The 10322-nt window shown below is 47.5% G+C and overlaps 1 protein-coding gene across 2 annotated transcripts; it reads right to left on the bottom strand.

The window, feature by feature from the left end:
- Nucleotides 1-1440: 1440 nt before the first annotated feature.
- CKB (creatine kinase B) lies at nt 1441-9640 on the bottom strand. 2 transcript variants are annotated; one of them, XM_055715421.1, is made up of 8 exons: nt 9503-9640; nt 8415-8627; nt 7131-7285; nt 6118-6250; nt 5034-5205; nt 3305-3428; nt 2392-2581; nt 1441-1807 (listed from the first exon to the last, which is right to left on the bottom strand). In XM_055715421.1, the coding sequence occupies exons 2-8, from the start codon at nt 8605-8607 to the stop codon at nt 1629-1631; spliced, it is 1146 nt and encodes a 381-aa protein (XP_055571396.1). In that variant the 5' UTR covers nt 8608-8627; nt 9503-9640; the 3' UTR covers nt 1441-1628. The 2 variants fall into 2 exon arrangements, with proteins under 2 accessions (XP_055571396.1, XP_055571397.1); XM_055715422.1 differs by lacking the exon at nt 8415-8627 and adding an exon at nt 7763-7950 and having other exon boundaries at nt 9503-9634.
- Between the last annotated feature and the right edge of the window lie 682 nt (nt 9641-10322).

Below are 10322 nucleotides of genomic sequence, written 5' to 3'. Positions count from 1 at the left end.
CACAGCAAGGGGGATCTAAAGAATATACAGAACCAACCGGTTGCCTCTTGCACCGTTTTCCCTTCCCTGCTCTCACAAGCCTCACACAGAAAAATCCCTGTGCTGATTAACTCAAGTACAGGAACATCATTCAGCACAGAACAAAACTCTTACATGTGATCTCCTCTCTCCCACCCAGTTAAATCTGAATCATATAGAAAGCTACATTAAAAAAAATAAATCTGATTGGAGATGTTCACTCAGCTTTTCCCTCTCCAAAATTTAATTAGCTTACCCCAACTAGAATCATCACTTCAGCTAAGTGACAGCCTGCAATCACAGCCTTAGAAATATCACAGCCTCTACAAAAGAAAGCTTCAGTTATCTGCTCAAACCTATATAAAGCTACACGCTGTGAAGCTATGTATCAGCCTCTCATTGTGCTCCCTCCATAAAAGCCAGGTTTTAGCAGCGGGTAGAGCTGTTGACCAGGTGCTGTTTCCCAGGTTGCATGGGCTGCAGAAGGTGTTGTTACTAAGGGTCTGATGTTCCTAGCTATCAGTATTTCTGGAAAACATTGCTCTTGTAGGTTAATAACGTAATGCTTCCATACAGCAAACACACGTGTATGCTGACTACAGCCGTTCTGGAGAACAGACCTGCTTGATACAACCCCGTAAGCTCACACCCAGAGAACAGCTTGAGCTTGCAAGCCAGACCCAGTGTGGAAAAAAACCCTAACTACTTTGCATGTTTTAATTGACTACACTGCTTCTTTTCAGGTTCACAGGACAACTGGTACATGGGCCAAGGGCCAGCTGAAGAAAGCTCGTTATCTGGTATTTTCCTGTAACTGGCAGCTTACAGCCCTCATCTCTTCCCTGGCTGAGCTGAAACCCGCTTAGAGAGAAGCATGGATTTAATTGGTTTCACCTCACTCCTTACCCCCAGAAGAACAATTAGTTGTTTACACCAACTAGCTACACATCTCCAGATTAAAGATGTGATCTTCTCCACACAAACTAGCTCAGTGTCAGTATTATTATGGGCAGAAATCTAACCTCAGAGCATTGCCCTGCAGCCCCAGGAGGACCCATCTGAGAACAGTCATCCTTTGTACCCAGATCTGTCTCCCCTCCCTGTACAGGAGTCAGCCTGGTTTGCTGTAGTCAGGATAATGACAGTTTACAGTTGCCATGAGCAGATGCACAAGTCAAAGCCTTGCAGGTAGGGCATGTGTGCAGTGACTCATATTTAACACTACTTCTCAGGTTTACAGCAACTGCAATCAAGTTAAAGGTTCACTTTTGACACTGCTTTAACCACACAAACTCAAGCAGGCTACAGCAGCACAGGCAGGAAGATGGGTTGGTTTTGTCCACTACCACTTCTAGCATAACAAAGAAAAAAAAACTCAAGTCACTTAAATCTCAAAGACATTCAGTTAACACATCTAAGACATCTCAGGCCAAAACAATAGTTTATTTCATTTTCAGCAACATCTCAGCCATCAAAAAAATAAACTCTAACACAGATGGATGGAAGACTTCTCTACAGTGTAACTAAGTGGGCTCTGACCCCAGGGGCTTGAATTGGAGTGACATTTTATTATTCATCCAATAAGTTAGGAAGCATGAGAATAAAGTGCTTTATTTCTGAGCTGGTATGAGGTCATCAATGGACTGGCCTTTTTCAAGGCGTTTTTCCATTTCAATGAGCAGCTTCACACCATCCACCACCATCTGCACCAGCTCCACCTCTGAGAAGCCAAGACGATCAGCATTGGAGACATCAAACACTCCTCCAACAGCAGCTGTGTCCACACCACCTGGAGCAAGAGATTTAGTTAGTACATTGACCACTGCTGGAGCAGGTCAGCCTACCTTTCTTCCCTCACTAGCCTGAGGTGGGAACACAGCAAGACAATTCTCTACAAGTTGCCACTGCTGCCTCCTCCTACATGTAGGGAGATAAAGCTGCACGTGGTTGCCAACACGAGCTACTGAGGATGGCTTTAGGCCAGCTCTTTATTCTTTTAACCCATGAGCAATCTAACCCATGGTCAGAAGCACCTGCTGTAGCTATTTTCTAGCCAGAAGCTGAATCAGGATTTCCTGTTGTAAGCAGGGATGGGACAGCTGCCACCAGGTCTACCTTATCTGGCACTCAAAATACCACATAGGACACATGTAGATAGCCAGATACAGTAAGGTATAAGCAGAGCACTGGCATCCTCAGCTCCTCCAGGATATGATTTTAAGGCTTGGTTCTTTCCATGTGCTTTACAAGGGTACCCTTGGGATGGTCTGACAGGCTCTGCACCATGTGAACCAGACATGGCTCTGGCTATAGCCAGGCATCTGCTGGTGTCTTAGGGCAGGCTGACTAGGGCATCACTGTATCATCTGTCACCTGTGCCTCGTTTCTGCAGCCGAAGCCTCTTGAGGACTTCTCCAAACTTCTCATGCTTCCCAAGGTTTGGTAGCTTGATGTGCACACCAGCACGGAGCCCTGTTCCAAGGTTGGATGGGCAGGTCAGGATGTAGCCCAAGTGTGGATTCCACATGAACTCATAGTTTTTAGACTTGAAGAGAGTTTCTATCTATAAATAGAGAGAATGGATGTTTAGAGATTGTTCTCTGCCTGAAGGATGTAGGTCATCCATTAGTACTCATTTACAGCTTCAGTTACGTAGCAACAGGCACAACAGTTTGAACAGCTATTTAAGTCAGTCACATAAGTCCCCTCCCTTTAGGAAAAAAGGGCCACTAACAAGGGGCTTTTAAGGCCTTAAATTTAGCCTGTCTGACTGCTAGGAGCAAGATTAAGCTACACTACAAAATATGAAGTCACTATCTGTTGGGAAGCTCGATTTAGTACATGTCGAGCTGGCACGTCCATTAGGATTAAGGAAGGGGCTGGTAAGGCTCAAGTTCATATCAAGACTAGAAGGTGAGGAAAAGCATTCAACCTAGAAACTTCAGTCCAGCTTTGCCCATCTACATTTGAGCAACTTCTCCTCCCACCCAGGGTATCACAGTGCTTGATTTATAGAACCATGCAGAAATCCTTTAAGTACAGTTTAGACTCTTGGATAAGGGTGCCACATCAGAGGATTTTTCTAGATTTCACAGCCACAATGTTTTGCCAGTATAGCTGTTTCAGAACCTTCACAAGCTCTGGACCTCATCAGAGTATTCCCAGAGACCCAGGCTATGAAGCTCCACTATGCAGGACTCCAGAGGGTCATGAAAGTTTGCATTCTCAGCTCTAACCAGAGAAATATGTGCCATGTGAACCTACAGCTCAGGCAATATTGATTTACCTGTGTTAGCCCAGTACAGAAGCGGGTAAATACTTCCTTCATGTTGCCACCTTTCTGCATGGAAATAACTCTAAGGTGATCCTCCTCATTGATCCAGACAAGGAAAGTCTTGTTATCATTGTGCCTAGGAGACAAGATACACAGCTTGCTGTCTGTCCCACCTGACATTTTCAAGATAATTGTAATAGCACCAAATTACTCATCACTGAAGCTTTTATTTCAAGAGGCTCGCTTAGTTGCTTCTTCAAAGCAATTAATCTTACTTCTTTTGTCCACACAGGACCTAATAGAGTTCAACTAGTAGTCTCTACCTTGCTCTTTTCAAGCGGTAGTTTGAATTGGCCTGCATCTAAACAGGTCAGAAGTAGTAATAACATGACATTAGCCAGCCTTACAGCATTGAACTGTAAAATCCAGTCATCCCCCTAGCTCACTTGTGGCCCAAGTTTACAAATTTAAGAGATTTCATCTGTTTGACAGAGTTTGCAGAAGAGTGATTGGTACAGACTTCAAAGCAGCCCTGTACAGTGATGTTCATAATGACACCAAGCTGACAATGTACAGCAAAGCCTTTTATCAGAATTTTGTCAGATTTTGTTAAACAATACATTGTACCTTAGAGAACTAAGTTGAGTTTTCACTATTAATTTTAGATCAATCAGGCTTTTCAGAGATGCTGTAAAAATCTCTGAACACCAATGAGCCCCTCTTGTCCTAGCTTGCAGCTGGCAGCAAGTACTATCACCAATATTTGTCATGCTGATAATTTCTCAGCTTGATTAGGATCAAAAATTAACCAGTACCTGGGGAAAGTTATTTATGCAGGCAACACCGAGACTTTACACTTCAAGCCTGTAGATTAGTCATGCTCATATGACAGCGCTATCTAGTGCTGGCAATCTGCAGGTAAATGATGCAATCTTAAAGGTGACCTACAGAAACAAAGCATGCTTCCTCTGGGCTGTATTGAAGCAGCTGCAGTAATAAGATACCAGCTGATAAAAACCTAGCCCTTAGCTTACAAGGGAGCAAGTTAAATATGCTACAGAAGCTCCTGAGATGCAGCGTTTTATACAGGAGACCTACATCTGACAAGCAGAATCCTTCTATTCCACATGTCTGCATCAGTCAACTCATGTCACCTAGTCTCCGAGGGCAGGGGGTGAAAATCTTATCACTAGTACAGGTGAAGCCATACTAGTCCAGCATCAGCGAGTTTCTGCAAGCAGAAGTGATGAGACTACAAGGGAACAGCTATGCATCCAGTATCCAGCTTGAGCTAAGCCAGTGTTGTAGCGTTGTGTGTGGGTTTTTATTTTTTGTTTTGGTGGGTTCTTTTGGTTTGGGTTTTTTTTTTTTTCAGTTTACATTAAGCTCCCAAGACAAGAGCTGAATGTAGTGGCACAACTAGTCCTTCAGAAGTGATCTACTTTCATAAGCTGATTCAATTATTGTCTGGTGCTTCGCTAACCTGTGCTGGATGGGTAGCCTCTGGTTACAGGCTAGCCAAACTGGCTTGATCCTCCTACCAGCCCTATGTGGTGCATGGTAACACTTGTCCAAGTTATGCTGGTTTAGATGCAACTTCCCCAGAGGATATCACACAAGTTTCTCATTAGATTCAATAATATGAATTCAAAAGCTGCCATTCTGCCCAACAGTACAAGCCAAAACTACAAGATTTTTTTGCAGGCATTTCATATGATTCCTTACTTCCAGACATACTTACCAGATACCTCTGGCATCAGGCCAATCTCGTGCCATCCCAGATGCCAACAGAAGAGGAGAAACTGGCTTGTCAAACAAGAAGTGATCATCAATCAGCTGCTGCTGCTCTGCATCAGTCATGTTCCTCAGAGCATAATACTTCCCCTTGAGATCACCTTCCAGACTACCCAGAGCTGAAAGAGAGAGTCACTTTTTAGGATGGGACCAAAGGGGCTAGACATTCCCAGCACTTTAGAGACCACATACAAAGTACAGCAATGTCTGATCTGCTGGGTTTGGTTCCTCCCTTGCTTTCATCTGCAACGGCAATGCCTTTGTGGCATTACAGAACTTAAGGCAGTATCAGATGATTTGTCTGCACCTTCCAGGCTTATACAAGTAGCCTTTGTTCCCTTACATGCAGTATAGAATCATTAGTGCTGCTTAACTGTAGAAGTCGAGTGCTTTCTTCCAAGGAGAATCAAGGTCATGAATATAACAAACAGTATTATTCTACTCAAGGGCAAGTTAACAGTCCTTGACAGGTTTTGGAACTACACTCTATAAAGTCCGCAGAACTGCACCTTGAGTGTATCCTTTCCTTTCACTTGATGAATTTGGGAGGCAATAAAAAAAACCCCGCAGCTGAGGAGTTCCACTGAAAACTAAATCTCACTCTAGTCAACTGCACATTTGGAGCAAGACTACACCTCTAAGCTGAACATTAATGAAAGTCAATTAAAAAACAGCCACAAAATACTGCAACCATGACTCAAGCCCTGAAGTTGCCACATACCTGTTACATTTCAGGTTCGAAATATGATGAACCAACCTCTTTCCCCACACACATATGAAGAAGCTTTCAAGATCAGCAAAGGTCAACTTAATGCAGTCCAGCTTCCCTCTGACATGCGCTCTTGCTCTCAGCTACAAACTGCAGTGCTGAGGCAGCTGTAACGTAATGAGCCTTTTTCAGGGAAGGCTCTATGTTCAGACCAAGTCTTGAGGGAGGCAGCTTTTGCCAACTGCCTCCATTTCCAAACTGCAAAGAACAGCGCTTGCGCAAAGGACTTCAGTTCCCCAAAGGCACCAAGTTCTCACTTTACCTTCAACAGAGAGCTTTTCAATAGCCCGCCTCTCTCCTCGACTACAGTGCGGGGGAAGACAGAATCCACGGATGCTTCTACCCGTTCTGACACGGGAACTTAGCACGTAATTGGGATCCAGGTCATCACCTCCCTAAAAATTAGGAAACCAGTGAGTACAACACTGCTGCCAAGATACCTACTCTGAACACATATAGCTCCCATGCATTTCAGTGTGCACCTTATACTTTGATATTGACTACTTGGTCTGTAAGCCAGTGTCTTACTCCAGGGCTACTTTCTTCAGCAGTAGCTCAAGTATCTGTGTAACACAACCCTTGTTTTGAGGCTAAGGCAACTAAGTAGTGCTAGAAAACAGGGGTACCACCTGACCATTAGTTTTCTGTTCACTTCAGAGTACGGTCTGGGCTTCTGTTACCCCTTCCAATCTGCAATCTAGAGGTATTAACACAAGGCAAGTGCTTGTTTTTCAGGTAGGTGTTTACTCTTGCAAATTAGAATTATTCACTACTGTCATCTAGAGTCTCTTATTTTCAAGACAAGCTACGCCTAGCCAATCAACATGGCATTAGGAATTCCTAGAGTCTACAGTAACATTTGCAATCCATGAAATATGCAGAACCCCCTACTCCTAGCCATAACAATGGCTATTCTATAGTATGATACCACCAACTGATATTTAAGGTCAAAGATCAGATAGTGGAAACCGTTAAGTTTATGACAGTCCTTCACTCCTAGGACAGCTTTACTACTACAACCTACAGCTCATGGCCCACGTTGCAGCAGCAGCACACGGAGCAAGCTCCTCCTGGGTGCCAGCTGCCCTGTTCTATCCAGGTGCTAACACCCTACAGCAGCAAGCTCAAGCCCGATTGCACTGGACACACAGCCCATGTATCTGTGCCGCATGCAAGTGAAGGGGCCAGAGCCTGAGCAATCAGTTTAGGCAGCTGTCAACAACTTTATCCACTCCTCAGACCAGTAGGCATCAGTAATTGATGAAGAGTTTGTACCTGCAGGTTATCAGCATTCAGGTCGGTCTTATGCTCATCAGTTGGTTTGTAGCCACCATGCCTGTCTTCAATAACTGGATCAAAGAGTTCTTTAAACACATCATAGGATTCTTCATCACCGGCTACGCATCCTACTGTCATTATGAAGGGATGGCCTGGAGTGGTAATAAAGTCAGAAGAGCTAAGTTTGGGTGATGTTTGGCTGTACTCCAGCACAGCACTAACCAAGCAAGTTCTCCAGTGGTAGGTCTAGTCACTTAGAAATGCATTCTTACATAAAAAGATTTGGAAAGACCCTACATTTTACACTTCATCCAGTTAGTCAAACGCAGTACTATGGAAACCCACAGCTGTTGCCATTAAACCACACTCATTTGTCAGGCTTTGTTTAGGACAGATCTGCACAGCACATCCAACTTCACTAGCTAATTTAGACCACCAGATAAAACTATGTCTAAACAATCATGCTTTGCTGTAAGCAAGCATGCTTCACTTTTTGTTCCTTCTGCTACAGAGCTGCATTGCTGTAGCATGCTCAAATACCACCTCCACATGATTAGTTTTAAGTCACCATATTCAAAAGCACCAGTTACTTCAGCTGGCTCACACAGAATATTCTCAACGCATTTTACCAGGATTATCAACCCCAGTCTGAATGACATCATCCAGGGTGAAGCCACTGGGCGTGACTCTGTCTCTCAGTTTCTTGTATAAATCCAGGGTTAGAACTTTAGCCATGTGGTTGTTGTGGGTGCTCAGGTCCGGGTACTCCTCATCAGGAGGCAGTCTCTGATTATTTAGTTGGGCCATTTTGATATTGCTAGAGTAAAAATAAATACTGTAATGTTAACATGTAAACACGTCTGCTCCCCCTTTTTTCATAGAAGTGCTACAGAACATCACATAACCAGTTTGGAATAGGAATAGACCAGAACAGCCAACATTATATTTCCCCCCCCCCCCGGGTTGTGTTATAATTAGAATGCATTTGGTTTGGGTTTTTTTTTTACCCCCTCTTTTTTTTTTTTTTTAGACTGAAAGTATTTAGCAGAGCAGTTACATAATTGAAGCGTCTGGGAATTGATATGTCAGATCACAGCACAGAACATGGCTTGATAGAACCAGGCCTCTTTTTACACAGTCACACATTCAGAGCCGTCTCTCAATGCTTTATGAGATTTGCCTCTCAGCAGCTCAAGAGCTTTGGGTGCCATTGTCAAGAAGCACTTCCAGGAAGGAGGGAGAACAGATTGTCACGCACATCTAACGGTCCCCAGCCATTACCTGGGTTGTCTACCCCAGTCTGGATGACATCATCCAGCGTAAATCCACTGGAAGTCTGTTTATCCCTCAGCTTCTTGTACAGGTCCAGGGTCAGCACCTTGGCCATGTGATTGTTGTGAACACTCAGGTCAGGGAACTCATCATCAGCAGAGTACTTCATCTTCAGGAGGTTGTGGCTGTTTGAGAAGGGCATGTCTGACCCTACCGCAGTCACTAGGGGAGAAAGAGGGGAAGCCTATCACTGGGGGCTCCGCAGGCCTCCACACCGTTCGGGGGAAAGCCAGGCACCCAGGCAAGGTCACCTTGGCTGTCGTTCCACCCGTGCCTTTCACACCTCTGCTGCTACACCACCTCCCACATGAGCCAGGAAGGAGGAAAGAAAAAAGTTCTTCACCTCCACCAGCCTTGCCCCGTCCTTAAACATCCCCGCCACAAGGGCAGGGGCTCTCCCCGCTCCTCCGCGGCACCGCCCGGATCAAGGGACGCGCCCAAGGTCGCACGGAGCGGCCGCGGTAGCGCCGGGCAGACCCCGCCGGCGGCTCTGGGGCGGGGGGGGCGGCCGGGGGGGGACCCCGGGCCGGGTGGCAGGTGAGCGGGGCGGCACCGCGATGCCCTCGGTGTGCTGTCGCGCCTCCTCCCGCCGCTGCCGTGCCGGGGCTGGGGGTGCCCCGCCTCGGCCCCAGCAGCGGTAGCGCCCGGCGCCCTCCGCGCCCGCGGAGCCCCGGCTGCTCCCAGACTTAGGAATGGAGGGGTGGGAAGCATCCAACAAGCCATTACACAACAGACGGCTCCCTCAGGGGACCTGGTTGGGGGGAGCATATGTAACTACCCTGCTAAATACCGGGTTAATCTGGTTTTAGAGCGGGGCCCGCTTCAGCTGGGGGCAAGCCTGGTAAGCACCTGCACCCCGTCCCCAGCTCCGGCTGCACGCCGGGCGCCCCTGCCCCGCACTGCCCCCCCCCCCCACCGCACCCCCGCTCCCCCTCCTCAGCCGGACCGGCTCCACCCCACGTAGCAGAAAAATAATAATAATTAAAAAAATAATCTTATTGAAAGCTGCAGGAAGGCTCGGCTGCCCCGGGACTTACCGAGGGCTCCGCAGCTAAAGCAAGGACCTCCGCGCCCGCTCAGCGACCCGCTGCTGCCCTAGCCGAAGTGGAGCCGCGGTACTGCTGCCGCGCCTCTTTTATATAGAGCGCGACCCGCCGCCCCATTGGCCGCTATTTATAGGCCATTCATTCCATTGGGCCAGGCGCGGGAGGGCGGGGCGAGCGCTCCGCCGCCGGCAGGGCCGAGACTTGCCGCCATTTTGCTTGGCCTCGGGGAGGCAGGACGGCGTGGCGCTCCGCCGGGGCAGCCCCCTGCAGCCGAGCGGCGACGGCGACCTCGGTGGCTTCATTGAATGCGGACATGCTTGCGGAAATACGTCCCTGCGTGCCATCGGCCAAGGCCTGTCCACAGGTGGCGGTGCCTTTGCGCAGTGACGCAGGCGTGCGGCCTGGTGCCATTCAGGCATCGCACCTTGGATGAGGAGTCAGCAACGGGAGCAATAACCAGCTGTCCTGAAAATAAGGGCTTTGTGTTGTCGGAGCTGGCACACCCTGAGTTGCGTGAGCGATTAACTGTCCTCGAGTTGGCTCAGCAGAAGCCACCGACATGGCTGTGGATCAGGTGCTTGGGCCGCGGCACCGGAGAGCGGCGCCTTGTTCGGCAGAGGAGGGGCCAGCCCCTCGCCCTGTGCCTCGCCTCCAGTGCCTGGGAAGCCACGAGCTCAATTTACAGTTTAATTTGAAAGGACATAGGGTGGTTGAGTAAGGCACAGTGAGTCTCCTCCTCATGTGCCAAAAAAAAATGTTTTTAAGAGTGGAGAGTGGCCAATTTCTCCCTGACGACAAAAGCAGGAAGGTT

Source organism: Falco cherrug, chromosome 7 (assembly GCF_023634085.1).
Source record: "Falco cherrug isolate bFalChe1 chromosome 7, bFalChe1.pri, whole genome shotgun sequence".
Taxonomy (NCBI): Eukaryota; Metazoa; Chordata; class Aves; order Falconiformes; family Falconidae; genus Falco; species Falco cherrug.
Note: the sequence above shows the minus strand (reverse complement) of the source record. Positions and strands in the feature narration are given on the sequence as shown.

Coding starts and splice junctions, on each gene's coding strand:
- CKB (XM_055715421.1), bottom strand. CDS start 8,607: ATGCCCTTCTCAAACAGCCACAACCTCCTGAAGATGAAGTACTCTGCT. Junction 5,206..6,117: donor TGAAAAGCTCTCTGTTGAAG/GTAAAGTGAGAA, acceptor TCTCTCTTTCAG/CTCTGGGTAGTCTGGAAGGT. Junction 1,808..2,391: donor GCTGCAGAAACGAGGCACAG/GTGACAGATGAT, acceptor CTCTTGCTCCAG/GTGGTGTGGACACAGCTGCT.